General features: G+C 47.0%; 1 protein-coding gene across 5 annotated transcripts in view; it reads left to right on the top strand.

Moving 5' to 3' along the window:
• The window catches only part of FLI1 (Fli-1 proto-oncogene, ETS transcription factor), a 133,439-nt gene that overhangs the window by 89,890 nt on the left and 17,951 nt on the right, over positions 1-25,598 (top strand). For all 5 annotated transcript variants that reach the window (XM_043873374.1, XM_043873407.1, XM_043873390.1 and 2 more), the window contains exons 4-5: positions 170-373; positions 9,254-9,319. In XM_043873374.1, the coding sequence (XP_043729309.1) occupies positions 170-373; positions 9,254-9,319 (270 nt within the window). The remainder of the gene's footprint in view (positions 1-169; positions 374-9,253; positions 9,320-25,598) is intronic.

Here is a 25,598-nt window from a genome sequence, read left to right as displayed (position 1 = left end):
GACCATCTGGGGCGGAGGTCGGGGGGGGGGGATCCCTTTCCCTCTGCGGGAGGGGCTCTGAGGAGGGAGGAGAAAGGTGGAGGTGGGGAGAGAGAGAAGAGGCGGCCAGACTGAGAAGGGGAGGAGCCCTGCCTCCGGCAGCCTTGCTAACAGCCTGTCTCTCCTGCAGACCCCACGCTGTGGACACAGGAGCACGTGCGGCAGTGGCTGGAGTGGGCGATAAAGGAGTATGGCTTGATGGAGATCGACACGTCTTTCTTTCAGAATATGGACGGCAAGGAACTGTGTAAACTGAACAAGGAGGACTTCCTCCGAGCCACCTCCCTCTACAACACGGAAGTGCTATTGTCACATCTCAGCTACCTCAGGGAAAGTAAGTGCCCGGTCCCTTCCGTTTCTGGGCAGCTAAACACCCCCAGAGGCTGTAGTGCCAAGTCCCCAGGGCTGGAGAGAACTCTGCCTGGCCGCTCAGGATGCAGACTGGTTCCCATAGTAACAGCCCAGGGCAAGGAGATAGGGTCCCTGCCTCGGTTTATGCTGGGCGGGTGCTATAGGAGCGGCACCTCTGGGTGTCAAGTTGCCAAGGTCACACTGGGTCCGAGGGACTCTGCGAGGGGGCTGACCCAGTCCTGCCATGTCAAAGGAAGGAAAACAAAACGTGAGGAAAAACTAGGGAACTGCCGCCATGTGTGTGTGCGTTGAGTGGCAGGTCTGCTGGAGGCTGGTCGCACCCTTCCCAAGAGAATCCCAAGAGAATTCTGGAAGCACTTTGCCCCACATTATAGATAGATAGATGCCCTGGCTGGTTCTATCTTGAGCAATGATTTCAAGTTCCTACAAAATTGTAGATTCATAGATTTACGTTTTTGAATATTTACACATGAAGTTCTTCTTATTCTTGGGTTTTCTCTGGCACTACCCGTTGTTACCTACACACCCTTCTCAGCTAAACAGGAAGAGTAGCAAATGCTACGGATGGGTTAGGATCTGTTGGAGACTCTTCTGGCAGAGTGAGAAGGAAAAGAACTTTGGAAAGGGAGAATCTGTAAAAGAAAAGGCACAGTTGTCCAAAGGATTTATCCAGTATGAGGATTTTCTAAAACTAAGCCCCGTCAATTTGATATGAATTTCATTTGATATGAAATATACACAGAGATAGGAACAGAATTTTGATAAACCCACTAATAACCTCAGCCTTAACGCTTTACCAGAGAAGTGTAAGTCATTCAGTCACGTCCAACTCTTTGTGACCCCATTGGACTGTATAGCCCGCCAGGCTCCTCTGTCCATGGAATTCTCCAGGCAAGAATACTGGAGTGGGTAGCCATTCCTTTCTCCAGGGGATCTTCCCCACCCAGGGATTGAACTTGGGTCTTCCGCATTGCAGGCGGATTCTTTACCGTCTAAGCCACCAGGAAAGCCCCAAGCAGGTGGAACGTCGATAACCCCAAGTACATAAGGACTGTTCTGTGACCAGAACAGATGGTCCTAAGGTGGGGAAGTGGAAGCTACAGGAGAACAGATGTGGTTCATCCTACAAGGGGTTTTCTTAGTAGTCAGCCCTGCCCGAAGATCCACCAGCAGCCTCAGGATGCAAGGTTTGCTGTCTGCGGTCAAGGCTGCCAGGGGTTCAGCCTCACGGTGAAGGAGGTTGGTGATTTGAAAGCCCCTTTAAAACTGAAATCCTTGGACAGCGTTTAAAGGCCGCTTTTCCTGGTCTCCTGGGCTCTGGGTGGGTTAGTTCTTCGTTTGTTTTCCGTGTTCAGTGTATCTTCAGCTCGCCATTCCTGGAACCTTCTATCTCCTTCTGCACCAGGGTACCCTGCGGGGTGGGGTGGGGGGCAACACACACTGGCTGTAAAAACGAAGAACTTTTAAAATGCCTTCGGAAGTTTCCACTGGTGCCTCCGGGCTCCCCGGTCACCCCTCCGAGGCGTCTGGTAGGCAGTGGGATTGTGTGGGTGATGCAGTGTATGTTAACACCAGAGGAATTACCTCATGTCTGAGTCTTGCTGCAACATGAGGTCAGCCCAAGAAATGATCGTTTCAAAAAAGGGGGCAATTTTCCACCCAGTCTTTCTGAGCTTTGGAGAATGAGCATTTTCTAACAATCCGTATTTCTGTAAGTGTTTATAGGATTTTTTTAAGGAAGGATCTTTGCACAGAGTCCTGCAGCGATGCTCGCTGGGTAGGGCGGGGGTGGAAGTGGGCACAGCGAAGCTGAGCATGATGCGTGACCAGGAGAGACCGCCAGAGAAGCAGAAACACTGACCGATTCTGCCGTTCTGCACATCCTGGCCTCATACAGCGGACGGTCTAGGAATCGCTGGTCCCTTTTCTTTGTTTGTGGGAGAAGAGATGGACGATCGTGAGGACAGTGACTGTGGGGCCCTTAAAGGGCCCAGTTATCAGATTCCCTTGATGGGGAGTGTTCAAGCACATTCTGACTCATGTGAGTGCTTTGTGTTTTAAGTCACTTCAGTCATGTCCAACCCTTTGCGATCCTGTACTGTAGCCCACCAGGCTCCTCCATCCATGGGATTTCCCAGGCAAAATTTCTGGAGTGGGTTGCCATGCCCTCCTCCAGGGCATCTTCCCAACCCAGGGATCGAACCCAGGTCTGTCCTGTCTCCTACGCTGGCAAGCAGATTAACCATGAGTACCACCTGGGCAGCCCTGACTAATGTGGGGAGATGCCATTCATGCCATGTGATCCCAGCCCCTGCTGTCTGGTGGGTCCATAAACATACCCAGGTCCTCGCTAGGACTTCCTCTCACAGAAGAACCCAATTCACAGACGCTGAAGCAAAACCAGCCTCTGCTCAGAAGGCCCAGGAGTTAAATGTGGTGGTCGTGGATAAACCATCCAGGAGGGTTCCTGTCGGAGGAGAGCAGATAACAAAGAGCAGAGGGCTGAGCAGCCTGAGCAGAAGTGGAGGCCAGACAGGTTGGTTTGGGGGTTGTAGGTAGCAGAGCATGAAAAAGGATGGATTTCTTCTTTCCTTCTCAAAATATTTCTAGACGTTATAAAAGATAGCCCCAAAGCAATAAAAATACGAAATTTCCAGAAAGGAACTTAGGAGCAGCGCAAATTCCTAGAGCTGAGTGGAGATGAACAAACCACAGATAGGCTATAATGTTGGGTGAAACAGCAAAATATAAAGGGGTCTGTGCAGAGATAGAAAACCATGTCAGCCTGCAAAAGTGAAAATTAATTGTATTAAGGTTCAAAAAAAACTTGCCCCAGCATAGCCTTGTAGTCTGGAGGCCTTTTGAGGACTTTAGGCTTAAAATGATCCCCTATCATGGAAATAACTTTTGATTCTTGCCTCTTTTTCATTGGTGTCTAGTCCCTGGGACCCCTGGTGGTGGGTGGTCCACTGAGACCCCCACAGGAGGTCATGTTTGTGGTGACTGTCCCCTTTGAGTATTGTGGGGAACTCTCCAGGGCCCAGGAACTTGTCTTCAAACACTGCTTTGTTTTCCCAGACTTGTTTCCAGCAGAAGTTTTGTGTGGAGGCAAGGAGGCCAGCCCTCAGGGAAGAGGCCAGGAGATGGGTGCTAATTCCTCATGTTTTATCATCTGTCCTTTCATGGAGGAGGGGATAAGGTTCAGACAGTTCCACTTTGGCAAGGAGGTGAAAGGAAAACAGCTGAGCTTCTCAGCACAGAGGGAGGAAGCACTGCAGGACTAAGGAACGTGGATGGAAGAGAGTCAAAGGCCTTGTAACTTAGCCTCGGTCAGAAGACTATAAAACAGTGGAACCTCTCAGAAGTCTGTGAGCTTTCTGGACTTTAATGGAAAAAAAGACAAGGTTGAATTAAGAAGCTCCCCAGTGACTCAGTGGCAAAAAATCTGCCTGCCAGTGCAAGAGTTGCAGGTTTGATCTCTGGGTTGGGAGGACCCCCTGAAGAAGGAAATGGCAACCCACTCAAGTATTTTGCCTGGGGAATTCCATGGACAGAGGAGCCTGGTGGGCTACAGTCCGTGGGGTCGGACAGGACTTAGTGACTAAGCAACAGCAACACATAATATTTACTCTTTCACGAAAGGTGCTTGAGTATTTATTTGGGGGTCAGGTAGAGGAGCTATACTTTCACATTTTATAAACCAAGTTTCAAATTAAAATGTATTTTCCATGGTGGAGAAGAAATGTCCGTGTCCTAAGCACTGCCTAGCATGCTCGGATGTACCTGGCCTGCCCAGAGGCTCCTGTTCTCCTTACCCTGGCTTTTCAGCCAGCCTGGAGGAAGTGGCTGTACCTGATACCGCCCCTCTGTAATGTCACCTGCTCTTGAAATGGGAGGACAGGTCTGGGGAGATGCCCACAGTGCTTGGGATCTTTCTACTGTCCCCTGGGGACACCAGGGCTCATGCTGCATCTGCCCAGGTGTCTTCCACTTTACGGGGACAAGATGCCCCCTTCTGGACACCGTGGACAGCTAATTATAAATTCCCATTTTAAAGCCAAAGCCACTGAGGCCTGGAGTGCTTCAGAAATTGGTTCAAAGGCACCGAGCCTGTAGAGAGCAGCTTGGTGTATCTAAGACCCAGGCTTCGTGAGTCCCGGGCTGCAGCCAGGCTCATGACCCCACAACTCTTAAGTCAGAGGCCAGGCCGTACAGAGAGCGCCCGCTCACCTGGGCCACCTCATCTTCCCTCTCCTGCTGTGGGGTTAGCCTCAGGCCCTGACCACACACACAGACACACCCTTGGAGGGCCAGGCCACTTTCCCCACAGCATTTTCTGTTTTCATTTGTACCCAGAGATAAATGCTTTCTGAAAAACTTCCCTGTGGCCTCCCGGAATGAGGCTGATTAGGCCAAACCTATCTGGGTGCCAGCCCTGCCATTCTGCCTTCCGCGGGGTGCCCCGCACTCTGGACCCACCAGGCGGCCCCATCAGTATCTCTCGCAGGCACACCCCGTTTGGCCGAGGCCGTATTTACAGTCTCGGGCTGCGGGAAATGAGATTGGGTGTCACACGGCAAGATTGGGACGGACCTCAGAGGAAGTGGGAGCTGTCCCTAACGGCAATTCAGACCCAGGGCCGCTGGGGGGAGTTTGGGCCTGAAAGGTCCCCAGCGGGGTGGCTGGAGGCAGAAGAGCCTTTTTTCATTCTACGGCAAGTTGTGTTCTGTCTATCTGCGTCTGACCTGGGAAACAGGCTAAGAAATCACGTTGTGAAATAGTGGCAGCACTAGAGACATGAAATATATTGGGTGACAGGGGACCACAGCAAAGGTATCTATCTTGATTCCCATTTTTAATTTAAACTTAATGGAAAACACATTTTGCGTTTTGTGGCGCTCGCACCAGCCGCCTCAGATGTTCGGGCAAAGGTGATGGGTCCCGGCAATTAAGCGGTTGAAGTATTACCCCTTCCAGGCCCGGTCTGACCGGTGAAGGAGAACAAAAGGCCAGGTTTCCCCAGATTCAGCCGTCAGCCAGGCTGTTTCGAGCACAGAGCCTCCTTCCTCCTCCCTCCCCACCTGCACCCTCCAGCCAGAGCCATTGATGGCAACGCAGAGAGAAGGGAGTCCAGCTTCAATAGGCTGGCAGCGGGGCTGGCGGGGTCTCTGCAAGGCGGGAGACAAAGCCTTTGGCGCTCAGACAGTCATTGTCTCGCCTGCAGGTGCCCCAGATGAAGACCAGGTCCGTTGTGGGGGGCGGGGGGGCACGGGGCTGAAGAAAGCCCGATTGTTGGGCTCCCCACACCTGCAAGCTTCCCTCTGTTCATTTCCATCCTCTTTCAGATCCCAAATACTGTACCAGTGACGGATGGACTCGACAATGGGAAATGATTTTGTCCTTGTGCTTTCACGTGGGGAAGCCTGTTCCATTAGCAGCAGCCGCTCCGCGCTTTCCAGGGCCCCCAGTACGTAGATAAACATGGATACCTGCATGCATGCATAAAGACATCAACAGAGAGGGCAACAAACGTTTTAATTAAAGTATTGAACAGAGAGAAGTGCAAAAATCATAAATGCACAAGTCAAGGAATTATCACAGTGTGAAGCCACTCACTCATATGAGCACCCCCATGTCAAGGAGGAGGCTGGAAGCCCCCGTGTGTCCCCTCTCCATCAACCCCCACCCCCTTCTTTCCCCAAAGCAACCACTGTCCTGATTCCAGCACCTTCAGTGAGTGCTGCCTGTCTCTTAGGTGTAGCTTGGAGGCGGCAGGTCTGCTGGACTGAGGGCAGGTTTTGTCGATAGACCAGAATGGATATCCTGTTTCCTGGGCTTGCTGGCTGTGTGACCCTGGCAGATTGCTTGACTTCTCTGAATGTTGATTGCCTCATCTGTATGAGGATTAAGTGAGGGAACAGAGAGAAAGCATCCGGCACACGACGTCAGAGCATAGGCTTCCCTCCTCGCCGCCCAGCCTGTTTCCTCTGACCAGGTGGCGTTCACCACACACAGAAGGGGCCCCAAAGCAAGAGGGAGAAGTCCCAAGCCTCGGAGTGAGAGGCTGGGCTCCAGGGAGGACCTTCCTGCCTCCAAATGAATTCCTTTAAGGAAAGAGTGTGCCTTGCCACTCTCTGTAGCCTGAGGAACTGGCTAAATAAACTGGTTAAATGAAAACAGGAGAGAAGGAAAAGTTGGTCCCTTGGGAAGGAGGTCAGACTCCCCGAGTCAGCCCTCCACGGGCAGGCAGGCAGCCTCTCCTTCTAGGGGGGAAACGTGAACCAAGAACAGTCTTCAGGGTAGAATCCTTCTCTGGGGTTACCATGAAATATGTATTTCATGGAGGCTTTGCCGAGGTCAAACGACTCTTTCTGTAGGCTTTCTGGGAGTTTCCTGTGGAATTCACGTGTGCCCAAAGAAGAACTTTCACCAAGGGGAGAATTTAATAAATGCGGTTTATCTAAGCTTCGTGCTCTCTGCTGCATCTGCGCTAATGACTCAGGCAGTTCAGTCCTCTGAGACCATCATTTTTCTTTATTTGCTCCAGCCATGAGGTTTCCGCCCGAGGCAGAGAATGTCGGGGACAGAGAGGCAGACATTCTTGGTCTTACTCGGGAGACTGTTTTCGCTTCCCTCGGAACGTTTGCTTTCTTTCTGTAGCCTCCTTCCTGTCATGGAGGGTTACTTCTTATTGCAGCAGAACTCATTCATAACTCTAATTCCAGAGGACAGGACAAATGCCCAGCGAGCTCTTTTATAAAGAGTTTATTGTGTGTCATTGTGGTGTCTGCGGGAGAAGGGATGTAAAAATAATCGTGCTAGTGCCTAGCATGCTTTGAACACTCATTGTGAGCCAAGGTCTGTTGCGAGCAGTTGTGTGTATTACTTTATTCAGTCTTCACAACAGCCATATCAGGTAGGTGTTATTATTATCCTGTTTTATGGAGGAGGAGCCTGCGGCTTAGAGAGATGAGGTAGATTGATGGAGGTCACCAGGCTGGCAAGTGGTGAGAGGCAGGTCTGACTCTAAACTCTCATTCGTATAAAGATCTATATTAGATGAAGTGTAAAAATCACTTTGTGCTCGACTTCTTTGAGAATGGAATAACCAAATGCATCCGGTTCTCGGATATTCCAGGCACGTGACTGCCTTCTTTCTAAAAGTATTTCCACCTAGCCACGCTTTGGCACAGAACTGTCTCAATCCCACCAGCATCCCTCTCTACCTTTTTTTTTCCTTTTTTGCCTGGAACCGTTTCAGAGCTGAAAGGCATAGTCGCCCAAGCCCAGAGTCAGTGATTCTAGCCAGTTGGATGGTTCTTCCAAAATTTTCTTGGTCGCCCGGCCTGAAAGGGCCCACGGCTTCTCTGAGGCACACAACCAAACGCCCACGTCTGGGCGAGGCAGGCGCTCCACTCCATGTCCCTTCCGTGACTTGAGGCTAAAAATAGGAATGTCTGGCAGCCCATTCCCTGCTCCGAGCCCTGGCACCTAAGTTGGTCCACTTGGTCCCAGGGATCAGGGAAAGGATTGTTCAGAAAGACTTTTTAGCCTCCAACACTCTTGTCCAGCCTCTCGCGTCATTTGTAAAAACAGATTCTAGCCCTCTGGACCAAACTTCAGAGCCTCAAGGCGGAGGGCAAAAATGCCTGCATTTCCCAAAATAAAGCTCTTGGGCTTGCTGGAAACAGAGGAACAAGCCCAGTTTTAGGAATGGGCTCAGTTGCTCAGTCATGTCCAACTCTTTGTGACCCCATGGACTTTAGTCCTCCAGGCTCCTCCTCCATGGGATTTCCCAGGCAAGAATACTGGAGGGGGTTGCCATTTCCTCCCCCAGGGGATCTTCCTGACCCAGGGATCAAACTTGCCTCTCCCGCATTGGCAGACAGATTCTTTACCACTAGTGCCACCTGGGAAGCCTAGATTTTAAGAAAGACGGGAGAAGTTTTTTACATGCGAGGTAAGAAAAAACTAGAAAATGCCCAGATTAGTGTTTGCTAAGAGTAGTTCTGCATGAACATTGAATTTTAAAAGGTTGTATGTCAGCAACCTTCAATGACAGGAAAGTCAGTGTATTATGGCTTATGTCTAGTTGTATTCTCTTAGATGTGAGTAAAGGGAGACTAAAGTTGCTCTGAGGGGCGTTGCCACCCCCACCCCATTCCCAGCTTCCAGCACTCTCTCCACCAACGTGACCATCCAAGCTCCTCTCCCACCTGTCCACCCAAAGGACATCAGAGCAGGAAGGACCTGGCCAGGCCTCTCCTCCAAGGCATGGGAGTGCAAGTAGCAGCTGAATCTGGCCAGCATTTGCTCGTGGACAAAGCAAACAGAGAGATGTTCCACAGAGGTGGTATTCAGCCCACAGAGACTGAAATATTTACTATCTGGTCTTGATAAAATGTTTGCCAGTGCTGCTTGCAGTTCAAGATGAAGAAATCAAGGTGCAGACCAGTAAAGTCCCTCATTCATGGTCACACAGGGAGTCAGTCGCAGGACCAGGGCACTGTCTGCAGCTGTGTGTCGCTGCTGGGTTATAGTGTGGACCCAAGAACTCCAGATCCTTAATCATGGCCACTGCGAGGGCCTGTGTGTGACCCACCCACGAGCAGTCTGTCCTAGCTTCCTCGGACCCTGACTCCAGGAACCTGTGACAGTCTTGCATGATTGGCCCCCCAAATGGCTGGCATTAACTTTTTCTTTCTCTCAAGGAGTTGTCTGTCCCACCATCCTTCTCCCTGTCTCCTCTGCTCCCCAATTCATTCTCATCCATCCCATTTCCTGGTCTTCATCTTGGAAGTTTGTCTGGGACACACCCTGATGTTTTTGTTTCACCTTTCAGGTTCACTGTTGGCCTATAACACAACCTCCCACACGGACCCGTCCTCACGGCTGAATGTCAAAGAAGGTGAGTGGTTCTCTCAGGCACATAGAATTGTAGAAATGACCTCTGTACCAGTCCAGCACTGTCTGTGATGGGAAGACTGGGGTGGGAAACCTCAAGTGTGGGCCCCAAGTCTCTTGTCCACTCAGCTTTTTTAGAAACCTAAGCTGATCCCCTTCGAGCTGCTCATTGCAAAAACATGACAGGGGTGTAAAATACCTTGTGATAATATCATAAAAATACGACCTGAACCTGTTACTCCATGAAAGAAAAAAAGCCTGTTGCTCTTGGAAGGAAATGGATGCTACTCACTTTCAAAGCTAAAAGGCAGGGGCTTTCTCTGTTGAAGGAAATGAAGTGAAGATTTCGAGGATTCTTGCCATGTCACATTTTCAGGGGTTTTTCAGTAGGACATTTTAGCGCTACCAATTCATTTTTAAAGTGCTTACTTGGGGATATGGTCTAGTTCAGTTGGTTTGGTTTGGTTGAGAGAGAAAGAAAATCATCTCAGCAAATGGTTTTCGCTGGTGAGGGTTTTAACAAACATTATAGTACATTTCTCATCGTCTCTATTTGTGGAACAGTATTGTGGAGATTTCCTGCTCCAGATGCTGTTAAATTCTGGGCATTTAAACAAGTGAATAATTCATAGTACCTGGTTTAAGGGAGAAAAAAATGTGAATGAAAAAATATCTGCCCGAGGCAAAAGAAAAATTTCATGGGGGAAGGGCATTTTGAGTGGGGCCTTGAAGGATGAGTAGGAGTATGATGAGCACTCTCTTCCTTGGCTCTGTCTCCTTCAATACTTTTCCTTTAATGCCCATCTGCCACATAGAATTAATGAAGGCAGAAGTTGTTGATATTGGTTGCATGGAATTAGCACAGCATAATATTGCAGAGAAGCATAAGGCTCTTCTACAGGAAGAATCTTACAGACCATTTAGTTCAAAATTGTCATGGAGGAAACAGACCCAGTGAGCTTGGGTGTTTTGACCAAGTTCACACCTTCTATCACGTGAGACTTCCTGTTTCCTGTTAACAATTTATAATCAGATGATGACCAGACAGTTCTGTGGAGGAAGTATTCAACCTAATGAATCTGTGAACTTTCCTGGTTTTCTGCAACTTTCTTCACCTCCTACCCCACCCTGGGCCAGTCCTATTTATGCTACTGTTTTCTTCCAAAATCAGAGTTCCTGGCTTTTGCCATAAAAAACCTGAAGTCATATTGACTCACTGTGCAGTCCAAGCCACATTTTATTAGGTGACCCACTTAACCGTCGCGCTGCAGACGTCCATAAAAGAGAAAATGTGCTACCATGACAAACACATTAGACTGAGGTCGGAACACCTCTGGTTTACTTTGGGGAAATCACTTCATGCCCCGAACCTCAACTTCCTGTCAAGTAAAAGGGCCAAATGAAGCCAGTAAGAGGGCTTCCCTGGTAGCTCGGTGGTAAAGAATCTGCCTGCAATGCAGGAGACTGGGATTCGATCCCTGGGTTGCGAAAATCCCTTGGAGAAGGGAATGGCAACCCACTCTAGTATTCTTGCCTGGAGAATCCCATGGACAGAGGAGCCTGGCAGGCTATGGTTCACAGGGGCTCAAAACAGTTGTACACACGGCGGCACACAGGCAAGCCAGGAAGAATCCTCCCTGACTTTGGCGTTCTTGGGTTTTAAGGAGATGACCCTGCAGCCCCAGGTGAGGTTCTGCTTCCATCCAGCGTCCCTCCTCTGCTCTGATCTGGTTTGCTTACTGAGCTTTCATTTCACCTGCAAGTAGGGATCCACTTCTTGCAAGGAAGGAGGAAGAGAGGGAGGAAGGAAAGAGTGAAAGAAGGCAGTCAGGAGACCCCTGAAGCTCGTGCAGGGCTATAGGCTGAGACCTGCTGATGTCAGCAGGACTAACCAGTGAGACTGTGGGGCAGACGCAGTGAGAGGAATCCGATATTGGACTTTAAATACAGATTTCTGTGAAGAAGCAAGTGTGTCTGGGTTGAACTGATTATTGACTGATTATTACTGCGCTGGTTATTGACTCATGACTCCTGCAGGGGTCTTAGCGCTCAGCCTGTCCTCTACCTGCACTATGCCCCTTCCTTTCCTGGGTCCTTTTGTGTCTGTACAGTGCCGGGCCGGGCCCTCTGGGGCTTCTGCAGGAGCAGCTCCTCTTCTGAAATGAATGAACTGCGGTCTCCAGGCAAGCGAGCGCTGCCAGACCCTCAGTCAGGTGGCGCCGGGCATTTATCTCCCAGCATTGGCCCTGGTCTCCGGAGACGTCTGCGCTTTGCAGGTGCATCTTTTGTCCACCCGTAAAGCTTTCCACTTGAGATGTCTTGCTGCTCCAGCGGCTCCCCCCTCAAGAGGGGGTCCGAATCTGTCTAAATGGCCCATGGTCCACAAAACAAAAGTACATTAGCAAGACAAAGCTAGCCACGCTCCTCGCTCCCTCCCTTTCACCCTCCACCCCACCCCTCTCTCTTCTGCTTTTCTCTAAGAGCAATCTTGAGTTCTTAAAATTTTAAATGGAAAAATAAAGAGAAGGCAATGGTGCAACCTTAGCTCCGCCTTCTTTGAATAAGGCACACACACAACCCCAAAGAAACCCAGAGTCGTTCAAGAGATCCGGAGCTCTGTGTACATGTGTGAGTGTGTTTCACAAAGGACAGGTGCTGGCATCAAGCACAAAAGAAAGAAGTTAAGGAGGTGAACGCTTCTGTGAATGCTTCTTCACTGTGCTTATCCAGTGAGAATGCCTTTTTACATTAAAATGGCATAATCACCCTTCCAGCTTGTCCCTTGAAAACCGTTGTACTCTCTAAGGGTTATTGGTGCTCAGGAAGTAAGACTAGCTTTTAAACATCAATTTGTAACAGTCTTTAAGCTTCTTTTAAGTTGTTGTTGTTGTTGTTGTTTTTGATGTGGACCATTTGTAAAGTCTTTATCGAATTTGTTACAATTTTGTTTCTGTTGTTCATGTTCTGGTTTTTTGGCCCCAAGGCATGTGGGATCTTAGCTCCCCTACCAGGGATCAAACCTACATCACCTGCATTGGAAGGCAAAGTCATAACCACTGGACCCTCAGGGAAGTCCCTAAGCTTTTTAAAGTTAAGTATTCTGTGGTCACAGATTGGACCCCGCTAGAACAATTATGCTCTCTCTACCTGTTACCAAGGCTAATGCACTTAGAAAATAAATTAGAATGGAAGCAATTGTTGAGACAATGAGATGGTTAGCTAGCGTCACTGACTCAATGGACATGAACTTGAGCAAACTCCAGAACATAGTGAAGGACAGGGAAGCCTGGCATGCTGCAGTCCATGGGGGTCACAAAGAGTCGGACATGACGTAACTCCTGAACAACTGTGACAGTTGTTACCTGTTGGCAAGAGCAGCCTCCACTGTCCCCTGTCCAGGACTCTGCAGTGCCCCAGGCGCTCTCACAGGCTCTGCCTCTGCTTTTAAGTCTGGCAACATCCCACGAGGTAGACAGAATCAGCCCTGTTTTTCAGACAGAGAAACTGAGGTTCAGGACTGTTAGTGGTTACTTGAAAGACACACAGCTATTTAACAACAGAACAAGGATTCAAACCCAGGTTGTAGGATTCAGAATCCCTTGCATCAGATCGTCCTCCTGAAAAACACAGCATTTCCCTTCTAGTTGGCTTTTAATAAAAGCAGCACCTTGTCTAACTGTAGTGTGGATGGAGACTTGAATTTTTTCCATTATGTTCCTCTGTCCCTGCGGTTTTCTCACTATCATCTCCAACCACATCCATGTGTTGTCCCCTTTTCCCAAAAGTGACTTCATACAAAGCCCCCGCTTGGCTTACTCCCTCGTCCTAACTGAGCAGAGAATGAGCTGGAGAACTTCGTAAAATAACTGATGCCCTAGGACAAATATTGTAGGACTCCACTCACAAGCAGAACTTTAAGCCAACAAATTCATAGAGACTAGGGAGGTAGCAGGGTGGTTGCCAGGGGCTAGAAGGAGGGAAGAATGGGGAATTATTGTTTAATGGGCACATGGCATTTCAGTTTGGAAAGATGAAAGAGTTCTGATAATGATGATGGTTGGACAGTGTGAATGTACTTAATGCCACTGGAATATACACTGAAAGATGAGCAAAATGGTAAATTTTATGTAACATATGTTTTACTACAATGAAAACTGCAAAAAAACATGAAAAAATGTTCAACATTGCTAATTGTTAGAGCAAGGCATATCAAAACCACAGTGAGGTACCACCACACAACAGTCAGAGTGGTCATCATCAAAAAATCTACGTCTGCTGGAGGGGATATGGAGACAAGGAAACCCTCCTACACTGTTGGTGGGAACATAAATTGGTGCAGCCACTATGAAAAACAGTATGTAGGTTCCTTAAAAACTAAATCCAGAGCTACCATATGATCCAGCAATCCCACTCCTGGGCATAAATCCAGAAAAGACAAGAACACTAATTCGAAAAGATACGCACACCCCAATGTTCATAGCATCACTACCTACAATAGCCAACACAGGGAATCTACCCAAGTGCCCATCAACAGATTAATGGATAAAAAAGATGTGATATATATACCATGGAATATTAGCTATTAAAAAAGAATGAAATAATGTCATTTGCAGCAACATGGATGGACCTAGAGATTATCCAACCAAGTGAAGTGAATTGGTCACAGAAAGACAACTATATGATATCGCTTACATGTAGAATCTAAACATAATATAAATGAATCTTTTTACAAAAAAGAAACAGATTCACAGGCATAGAGAACAAACTTGTGGTTACCAAAGGGGAAAGGGATAAATTAGGAGTATGAGATTAACAGATGCATACCAGTATGTATAAAATAACATCAGGAATTTACTGTATAATAATCCCAATTTATCCCTTCCCCTCTGGTAACCATAAGTTTGTTTTCTATGTCTATGAATTATATATATGTGTGTATATATATCCATATTTATGCATATAATCTGAATATATATTATATAACTGTAAAAAAATACTGGAAAAATCAAAATAAAAAATGTTTTAAAATACTGATGCCCAGGTCCCAAACACAACTTACTGATTCAGAATCTCTAGGAGTGACAGGTGGGATTGGGAATTTTTTCAGGCTCTTCAGGTTACTCTTAAACCTGTAGCCACAATTGAGCAGTGCTGTCCTATAGGGTAGACATGAACCAGAAAGAAGAAATGGAGACCTATCTCCTAGCCACCCAGGTTTTCTTGGAGACACACTGGATGGTTGATCTTGATCTTTCCTGGGCCCAAACCAACCTTGAAAAGGAAGGGCAGTACCTCCTGGTGTACTTATGGGAGAACAGGTTGACTTGACCACAGGAATATTTGTTCTTTTTCATCCTTGTCATTGATGAGGTTGATTTTTATTGATCTTGACCTGAGCTTTACCTGAGTCCATCACTTCAGCCCTCAGAAATCTCTTTCTTATAAGTTCTCACCATGTGTATCTAAATAGTAAGTGGGAAACTTCTCTGGTGTTCCGCTGGTTTAGACTTCATGCTTCCAAAGCAGAAGGCGAGGGTTCGATCTCTGGTCGGGGAACTAGGATCTCACCTGCCACAGAGCGCAGCCAAAAATTTTTTTTTTTTTAAATTAGTGATTGGGATTGGAGTTGGCAACCTGATTTTATCAGGAGGGCATGGGGGTTCTGGAAGTTACATGGCTGTTTCGAGCACATAGTGACCAAGGGCTTGCTCAGCCTCGTCCTCTGACCTCCATGCCCAGACCAGGGGCGAGTGTGTCTGTCCTGGATGCAGGTCAGAGCAGCCCTGCCCTGGGCCCTCCCAGCGCATCCCCTGAAATGCTGCCTTGCATCCTAAACCCTCATGTCCTCAGCTCCTTGTGCCGGATCCATTTAAATGCCTCTGACTCTCCAAAAGTCGGAGGATACTGAGCTCGTTGTTTATGAACTCCTGGAACTCATAAACCATAAGCCCAGCCCATGGAGCCTGAGCCTCTATCCTCAGCCCGGGAAGCCTTTCAGGACCTGCTGTGAAATGCAAACTGCTCCTCCTCCATGTGGGTCGCTGGAGGCCTGCGGAACAGCCCTGGCCTGCCGTCACCTGAGCTGATGGATAAAAAGTCTGTCTGCTTGCACGCTGAGTGTAGGAGAGAGAGGGGGAGAAACCAGCCTTCCATATCCTTCAGAGTGAAACGCCTAACCAGTGCTGAAGATCATGCTAAGGAGAGCCCTGCTGGCTCGAGGAGATTTCCAGATGGTGGGGCCTGTGTTGAAGCCAGCACCGTCATTCTGCAGACCCTCATTGTTTGCTGATCAGTTGCTGGTCTGTTATCTCATTTGCACCTCTCAGACTCCATCCCTGTGAGCTGGAAGGGCTGTTATTATTATCACCCTGGATCTGCAGATCATGGAAACTAGGCACAGAGAGGCTACAGGGTTCACTTGAAGTCACCCATGTCTTGGGACAGAGCAGGACTCAAATGTAATGTCCCTATTTTTCTTTCCTTCCTCTGGTCTGCTTCTCCTCTAAGTATTCAAGCATCTGACGTCTTTAAAAAGATGTTTATTTTATTGAAGTATCATTGATTTAAAATGTTGTGTTAATTTCTGCTATATAGCATAGTGACTCAGTTATACACATGTATACAATCTTTTCATCTTTCCCATTACAACTCATCACAGGATATTGAATATAGTTCCCCGTGCAATATGGAAGGACCTTGTTGGTTATCCATTCTTTATCTAATAGTTTGCATCAAGCATCTGACATTTTAAACATTCTTTAATTGATGCTTTCAATTTCCCCAAAGCAGGTGTTCATCTCATATTTCAGCCTTGTAGCATATTGGTTTAAAACTCAGGCTCTGGGCTCAAGCTAGGTGAACTTGGTCAAGTCATTTTCTTTTTTCTACTTCAGTTTCCTCATGGGTAGAATGAGGACAGTCTTAAGGCCCCTTCAGGGGTAATATCATATGCATAATTTTTTTACCAGGTATCTGACACAGCAGTAAGCATTCAATGTCTTAGCTCCATGAATTACAGTAGTAATTGGTAGTATTATCACAAAATCATCAGAATACTCTTTCGGGATTACCACCTATTGACATAATGCCTGGGGTTGTGAAGGACACCATATTAGATGGTATGGTAACAATGGTAGATGAGATGGCCAAGGTGTTTAAACTCTCAGCAGGGAGATTTGCATGTGGAATGATTAAGGAGTAATATGAAACTGCATCTGATCAAATGGGAAAATGCTTGCAACCTACAAGAAGATCCCTAAGAATAATGTAGAGATGGAATCATTCAGTGTTAAAGTGAACCATTCACTCTGAATCTTTCACAGGACAGAGGTAGTATGAGGCCAGAGAAGGTGTGGGTCCTCCCAAGACCGCACACAGGGTGAAGAGCTTCACCTGGGACCTTAGTCAGAACTGGTGCACTCCTCCGCCCATTCACACAATTCTTCATATTTTAAGAACCTACTATGTATGGGATGCCAGACTGAGCCTCAGAAATGTGGTACCCAGCCAGCTACCCTCAAGGCATTGTAGTCAGAGACAGATGGGCCAGTACGTCAATGCTATGTGTTGTTTATGGCTGATACAACACCACGTCTCACCACTTCCCCCTGCATTTTCAGCCCCTATGGGGTGTCCTTCATGATTTAATGATAGAGATTGTAATGAAAGATGGGAGAAGATCTGGAAGGACCCAGCATGGTGGCATGGAAATGGGTATTGAAGAAGAGAAGGTGGGCATCAAAGATACCAGTCAGCGCATCTGGGTCTGTCCTGTGTGGGGGCTGCATGTGCACAGGCTGGGTTTGGGGGACAGGACCCAGTGGTCTCCCCCGGTGTGCCTGAATGTGCCCCGTGAGAGCACCGAGGTCCAGGTTTGTGATGGGTGCATGATGGGGGAGGCTTGAAGAGGGACTCTCGGTGGTTTCCATGAAACCAATAGACAGGTACAGTCTCACTCTGTGAGAAGGAAGCTTAGCAAAGGAACCAGGGATTTGCTTCAACGTAGTCGGGGCGAAGAGGGGGGCATGCGTGGATGTGGGGGAGAGCTGAAGTCAGACTGGCTATGAGTTCATGCCTGTTAAAGCCGAAGGGCCCTCCTTGGTGCAATACATCTTTCTCTCTGCTTTCCTACATCTTTGACATTTTCCATGATTTAAAAGATGCCGCAAGAAGTTTTGCTTTGACGGAGAAGATGTGGATGCATGAAGAATATTGATTCCCGTGCCTTGTGTGTGTGGCTGTGAACAAGGGTAGCAGGTTAGGGGTTCAGCGTAGGGGTGGAGTCGAGGCAGCATCCTGAGTGAGAGTCTAGGCGGGGTGAGCGTGTGTTTGGCGGGGCCTTGGGTCTGTGCGCGTTGCCCTGCACAGGGTTGGTCTGGAACACGTGTGCCTGAAGGAAAAGGCCAGTAATGCTGTGAGGTAATGGCCTGTTATTTTTAGGGAGTAAATAACATCTCTCATGGAGCAGGTTATGTGGCTCCACAGGCTCTGTCTGTGTCCGCTAACGTGCACTTAAAACGTGAGGGTATCGAGGCCTCCCGGGAGGGCCTGTTAAGAACTTTGTCATTATATGTTTTTCCTTTATGATGAAATAGCCCTAATCCATTTTTAGCAAGGATGATTGCTAAGTGCATGTGTGTGTGAGTGTGTGTGAGTGTGTGCTATTTCTGCATCCAAAGGCAAGATTTATGATTCTAGAACAGACGGTAGCTTGCTCTCTGTTTTATTTTTTTAAAATTGTTTTCCTTTGAAATTCCAGAGTTAATGTTTTGTCTACTTTCGATCTGACCCTCTTTGGAGAGCTGCATGTTGTGTGTGTGTGTGTGTGTGTGTGTGTGTGTGTGTTTTCACCAGCGAGAGATTGAGAGAGGGAGGAGAGAGAGAGAGGGTTGGAAACAAAGAATCTTTGTCTGTAAGCTGGAGCAGGCAGGAAACCCCAGTCCCCAGAGACCTGAGCCAGCCAGCCCTGTCCTGGAGTCAGACTCCAGCTCTCGAATTCAATTTGACAGCTTGTCTGGGACACTTTCTAAGTAACCATTACCCTTCCTTTCTCTGAGTAAAAGAACTGTTATTTTGTTCCGTGGGTGTGCTGTGTGCGCTGTTATCACATGTGTGGGTTCCACGGCAACTAGGACACGCTTTCCCTAAAATGATTGGAAACACTTAGCCCGTTTCCTCAGAGAAGTGTAAATTTGTTCCAGGATAATGAAGCAAGCAACTAGCCGTGTCACACCATCCCTGTTAGAGGCAGGTAGAGATGGATTTCGCTGGGGCGTCTTTAGTTCCAGCTAAGGCAGGAACCCACTTACTTGAAGGAGCTTCTACATCTCAGGAATAATTCCAATTTTGCACATTTTATTCCTTTGAAGATTTCTTTTTTGGAACGAACATATAAACAAAGATACCTTCTGATGAACATTCCCTTCCGTTTCTGTTTGATTAATTGATGACTTTTAAAGAAATCCACCATCATAGGTCTCTCTACGCTCAGAGAACAATTCCAAGGTAGGTGCATGTCAGCCCTGAGTCCTGGGGGTGGGGGGCCAGGCAGGCACGACTGGATAACCGCCAGGAGTCCAGCAGGCACTGCTGTCCTTTCTCCCCCAGCTGCTCACATCAGTTGACTTTGCCACAGTCACCTGATGGATTGTGAGGCAAAACCCACCTTCTCCAGGGTGTGTATGTTTGCAGGCCATCCAGGTCTGGCCATGCAGGATGGCCAGAGGCACCATCTAGTGTGGCTGAAGTCAATTCAGGGTCTAGGGCATGACAGCTTGGCTAGCAGAAGTTTTGCACACTTAAGTTCTGACTCCTCCCCCCGCCCCCAAATTGCATCCTTCAAATGTGAATGGATTCCTGCCTAGACTGTTTTCAAACCGAACTTTGAGTATTTCCTGTTCTCGCTTTGCCTAGTATACTTTCCTTGGTTGTCTCACCCCCACCCAATCCACACTCTATAAGCTACTCTTGACGGTCCAGGTCAGAGGATGTCTCCTCAGCCACCCCTGCCCCATGGCACCTTGCTTGTGCCCACTGTCCTCCCAGGACAGCATCCTGATAGTCTAGCCAACAGCCTTTGGTCTTGTAAGTCTTGAAGCATCTTGTAGGCAGGGACTATACCTTAGAAAAGGCCATTGGATAGATGGATGGATGGATCAATGGATCAATGATGAATGGATGGATAGATGAATGGATGAGTGGATGGATCAATGATGAATGGATGGATGGGTAGATGGATGAATGGATGGATGAAAATTATAGACAAAATACCTTAAACTACTCCCCAAGAGTTTACTGTAAAACTCACCCTTTGTGATGTTTCTAAAGACAAGAGTGAGGTTTTGGCCTCGGTCACTGAAGAGCTCGACTCAAGACTGCCTTTCCTTCTCTATTTGCCATAATTTCCCCTTCATTTGACTCCAACATGATTCCTTCCAGGCAGAAGTAGAGGGAAGAGCCTGCTGAGAACCAATTTCAGTCACAAGGTGATGGCTCCATGTTACCCTTTTGCCCATTTTTTATTGGCTTAGACTCCCCTTGGGGGCCCTTTAGATTTGGGTCCTCTTGCTATGGGTGATGATGAGAAAGAGGCCAAGGGCAGAACCAGAACAAGGGAAAGTCATGTTGCAGGAAAGGTTAACTCCTGCTCATTCAGACCTCCTTTCCTGACCTTTATTATCACCCCTTCCCTTGTCCCATAACTATAACAGCTACCATTCACTGAGGGCTTGTGCTAAGAACTCTTCTATTCACTTCATCTTTACATTTCATAATCACCTTATGTAGTTGGTACAATTATTATTAGGACTTCTCCGATGACCCAGTGAGTAAAGAATCCGTCTGCAATGTAGGAGACATAGGTTTAACCCCTGGGTTGGAAAGATCCCCTGGAGAAGGAAATTGCAACCCACTCCAGTTTTCTTGACTGGGAAATCCCATGGACAGAGGAGCCTGGTGGACTACGGTCCAAAAGGTCACAGAGTTGGACACGACCGAGCGACTAAGCACACACACAATTATTCTTCCCATTTTGCACGTGAGAAAACTGGGGCACAGATCGGTTAAGCCCAAATCATAAAGTGTAGTAGGAATTAAAGCAGAATGGAGCCCATTCCACAGTTCCCTCCCCACCCAGCAGTGACAGGCTCTATGGCTGCGTCTCCCTGTTCTATCCTCCACCCCGTAGAATGGCCCATATTTTTCAGGAAGCTGAAGTCATCTAGTTGCTAAGATGATATGATGAGATTCACTGATATCCACTATGCCCCCCGCCCCAGCAAATTAGGACCCTCACTTGGGTGCTCAGATCTTGCATTTCCAGAAGCATATTAGATGGCCTCACAGATGTTCTTTTCATTACTGTGCTTGATAATTTACACAGTATTACACATTTTATGTGTGTTTAATATGACATTTTTAAAGTTCGGAGAGAAGGACTTCCCTGGTGGCCCAGTGGTTAAGAATCCCCCTGCCAATGCCTGGGACACGGGTTCGATCCCTGGTCCAGGAAGATTCCACAAACCTCAGATCAACTAAGCCCATGTGCCCCAACTACTGAGCCCAAGCTCTATAGCCTGCACTAGAAATTGCCACAACAAGAAGCCCATGCACTACAACTAGAGAGAAAGTCCTCCCACAGCAACAAAAACCCAGTACAGCCAAAAAAACTAAATAAGAAAAATAATTTTTTTTAAAATCAAAGAGGAAAAGAAGAGATTTAGAAAATGAAACGCTATCTTGAGTAACACTCTGTTGACCAAGAAGGAGTGCAGTAAACTTTAAAAAAAGAAGGATGGTGGATGTTGGTTTGATAAGTCTAGTTGTGAAATTTCCTCAGTTACAGGAGTTAACCAAGGCCTTGCCTTGGTCAGCTTCCTTGACCCATGGCTCTCCAGGAGAAGGAAAGATGTCCGCATCACCTGGACCATTTTAAAGACAGAAGCCGCCTGCCGCAGCATCCTAGACCACACCCCCTTCTCAGTCCATAGGCGTCCTTGGTGGGCAAGGTTGGAGCTGAGTGTTCCCACTGCTTCTCAAACCCTCTCCCCCTCCATCACCCCGCTGCAGAGCCAGGCTTTACTGGAATACCTAATGGAGATGCAAGGTTGCTCTGTATCAGCATCATTCTGCAGCGGTGTTTTCTCCTCATCCCTGTGCCCGCAGGCGTTCCGGCGTCTGATACCCTTCTGGGCTGCTTAGAAATGCGCACTTTGGCCTTCCTGCCCCCACCCCGCTTAGGCTTATCTGTTGTAGTCATGTCTGTCAAAGCTGCTCCTACATGCTCCCTGGAGAAACCGAGAATCTGATAGGCACCACCTTGCTCTGCAACATAAGTGAAGATGACAGTGAAGGCATGAGCCCTGATGCGTTTTAATAAAGAAAAATGTTCTCAGTACACTTCAGGACGGGGAAAGAGGCGTGAGGCTGTGGGAAAGGTATTTGGGGCCACCTTGACCTCCAGAGCACCCTTCCAACTGGACTCAGCCAGAAAACTACTCCGCCCACCCCTGCGGGCGGGGTGCCCAGTGGGCGAGGCGCAGCAGCACCCAGCCCCGCCCACTTCTCAGGCGTTTCACACTTACTGAGTGGGCCGTTTGGGTTTTGCATTTCCAATTCATCTCCAGACTTAACTTGTTACTATTTTAAACTTCGCATCTCTACCAGGTTTCACTTTGACTCAGACGTGTCATCCCATTCCAGATAGCAGAGCTAAGACTCAAAATGAAATTGGCCTCGGTTGATGTCACTCCATTTCCATGACCACGGGGTCTTGGTTTGTAATAGAAACTAGAAGTGACCGCTCTGTTGAGGAGTCAGGTCCTGGAGTACTTTGGAAAGAAAAGGCTAGGTCCACAAGTGCTTCAGATAACCCACTGGTGGGCGTCTCCACATAGAACATTCCAAATGCCTTTGTTTTGCAAAATACACTGATTTAGAAATTGCAGCGGTTGTTTGGAGGAACAGTAGTTGCTGAAAAGTATTTAAAAGGTGCTTGTTTATTCTTGTGCTCATAAACCAAATTTCTCTGAAGAAAGAAGCTTCTCAACCAACACAACATTGTAACAATTATTTTTTAGTGTTTAAATTTTAAAAAATAGGAAAAAAAAAAATGAAGCTTCTCTTATGCCAGACAGAGGTGAAGAGACTTAGGAAATCTTCTAGTGAAAAGCCAAGGCAAAGATAGCATCATTTGTTATTTTATTGTAAAAACTTTCCCAAATTCTTTTTAAAGAGGTAACAATGAACCCTCTTCAGAGAAGTCCACGTCTAAGATAATAAATAATTATCTCTTGTGAAGCATCCTTTTGGGAGAAGTTAATGTCTTTGAGGAAGAAATGCCATAGTTAGAAACACTAACCAGGACCCACATGAGCTTCTCCCCTCCAGCCTCAGGGATCTGGAAGCAATCACACGTGAGGATCAATAAAAAGTTTAACATGCCTCTGATGAAATTCAAATTCTTGTGTTAGGCATATTCTAAAAAGCGACTGGTAAACTAAATGGAGTTACTACTTTATCAAAATCCAACACATCCTTCAAGGCCTAATTCAGGTTCCATCCTCTTCAAGATATGTTTTTCTTTACTCGCAAAGACGACATGCATTCACTTCCCAGGACCCTACCTTACTCACAAGCCATATGTGGACCTAACTACCATGCTAAGGTAACTACAGATTACCTTGTCATCTCTAATTCTGAGTTTTGTTCTGTATCCCTTTTCCCACCCCTGTAGATATTCAGTAAATACCATTGACAGTTGATGGATTCACTGGGGAGGGAAAATCTGATTTGTCAATTTAATTAAATATATACTCCATCCTTCTGCTTCCCTAAACAAAGAACCAGAAGAAATTAGCCTTGGTTGATTAACTTATTTCCATGGAATAAAACTCTGGAAAAGAATAGCAGCTATAATCTTAAATGATACTTTGGAGTGTAGAAAGTGTTTTCACATGCATGATCACATTTATTCTCAAAAGAACTCTGGGAGGATTAAATAAGCCATTTGCTTCTCCAAATTCTTAAATTTTAGGAGAATCATTTCTCCCCTGTTACAGATAGGTGGACTGAGAGATTCAGAGAGATTGTCACCTGCCTGAGTTCACACAGCTGGTAACTGGCAGAGATGGAAAGCAACCCGAGAAGTTCTGAAGCATCATGTAGAGTTCCTTCCATGGCAATGAACTGTTTCCCTGATGGGAATATAAAAGAGGAATCACAGAATTCCTTCCTGTGAAAATCCCTAAGAGTCCTTAATTACATCACACATGACCTTAGACTCGATAAGATTTAGGTATCCCTCTTCCAAAGAGATGAAAATTGTTCTCACTCTAACTTTGAAAACTCTTTGAGCTTCCAAAGTCTTTGGCCGCCTGTAAAAAGAATGATCCTGTCCTGCCCAATATCCTGGAGGAATTTAGAGAAAGGCAGTTTTTTCTGCTGTGAGTCATACTTTCGATTTCTATTAAAATTCTTATATGGTCGCATATGCTTTCTCTCAGGCTTTGGGCCTCCAGGCCTGTGCTAATTTGCATGTCTGGTTTAGATAATGTCTGAAGTCCCTTCCAGCCTGAAAAGAAGCCTCAGATTCTATTATGTAAGTGAGACCACACTCCACCTGCCCAGAGCTCATGCTTCTTTGTCTTTTTAACTCCTGTGCTTTTTTTTTCTTTAATATTTATTTATTTGTTTGGCTGCATCAGGTCTTAGTTGTGGCATGCTGGATCTTTAATTGCCACTTTTATTTGCAGCAAGCGGAATTTTTTTAGTTACAGCATTCGAACACTTAGTTTTGGCATGTGGGATGCAGTTCCCTGACCAGGGATTGAACTCATGACTCCTGCATTGGAAGCTCAGAGTCTCAGCTACTGGACCTCCAGGGAAACCCTAATCCCTGTGCTTCTGATGTGTGGACGCAGAACACAGAGGTGGGGGCATTCTGGGGCTCATGGGCTGGCCACAAAGATGGAATGTTCTATTGGGGAGAGCTCACTTATCTAGTTCTCATTCACAGTGACCCCAGAGAAATGCCCTTTCCTGCAGTCCACTTTAGAGGCGGCTCAAAAGGAAGGCATAGGGAAGTGTGGGATTTTAAGTTTCTTTATTTAAATGGCTTTCCTATGTCAGTATGAGTCTGGGACAACAGATTTGACAATACCTTGATTCTAAATATGCAAAAATTGGTGAACTCTTTAATTGTTGTTGTTGTTGTTCAGTTGCTAAGTCACGTCTGAATCTTTGCAACCCCATGGACTGCAGCACACCAGGCTCTTCTGGCCTTTACTTAATCTCCCTGAGTTTGCTCAGATTCATGTCCGTTGAGTCAGTGATGCTATATAACCGTCTCATTCTCTGCCAATCCCTTCTCCTTTTGCCTTCATTCTTTCCCAGCATCAGGGTTTTTTCCAACGACCTTTCACATTAGGTGGCCAGACTTATTATAATAGAGTAGACTTATTTTGCCTTTTACTATCTCTCATTCAAACATACAAAAGATACTATTGAGTTTTTTTAGCTAATTTTTTTTCATCTTCTATCATAAAATAATTCTCACCAGCTAAAGAACTGACACTGAGGGATTAACTTTCTGGAAGGGCTTTGAGATCAATTAGGGTGACCCAGTCACTTTCCATAAGAAAATCATGGCACTATGGAGAGCTTTATGTTCCTAACATTAGACAGGCCAAGTTTTTGTTCAAAACTGTGTTATCAGTGAGGCCCTCTCCTTTGCCTGTTTTCTTTTTCTCATAGCACTCACCACCTTCTAATTTATGATGTAGTTTACTATGTGTTTTGGGGGCTTCCCTTATGGCTCAGCTGGGAAAGAATCCGCCTGCATTGCAGGAGACCTGGGTCCAATCCCTGGGTTGGGAAGATCACCTGGAGAAGGGAAAGGCTACCCACCCCAGTATTCTGGCCTGGAGAATTCCATGGACTGTATGGTCCCTGGGGTCACAAAGAGTTGGACACGATTGAGTGACTTTCACTTCACTGATGGCTCAGCGGGTGAAGAATTTGCCTGCAGTAGAGAAGACACAGGAGACTTGGGTTCAGTCCCTGGGTTGGGAAGATCCCCTGGAGAAAGAAATGGGAATCCACTCCAGTATTCTTGGCTGGAAAATCCCATGAACAGAGGAGCCTGGCGGGCTATAGTCCATGGGGTCGCACAGAGTCAGACCCAAATGAAGGACTAAGCATAGAGCAGCACTGTGTGTTTTGAATGTCAGCTCCCAGAGCAAGATTGTGTGTCTGGCCATGGATGCATTCTCCACACACTGAAGAGG

This window comes from Cervus elaphus, chromosome 2 (assembly GCF_910594005.1).
Source record: "Cervus elaphus chromosome 2, mCerEla1.1, whole genome shotgun sequence".
Classification (NCBI taxonomy): domain Eukaryota; kingdom Metazoa; phylum Chordata; class Mammalia; order Artiodactyla; family Cervidae; genus Cervus; species Cervus elaphus.
The sequence above is the reverse complement of the archived record's forward strand: the minus strand, read 5'-3'. Positions and strand labels throughout refer to the sequence as shown.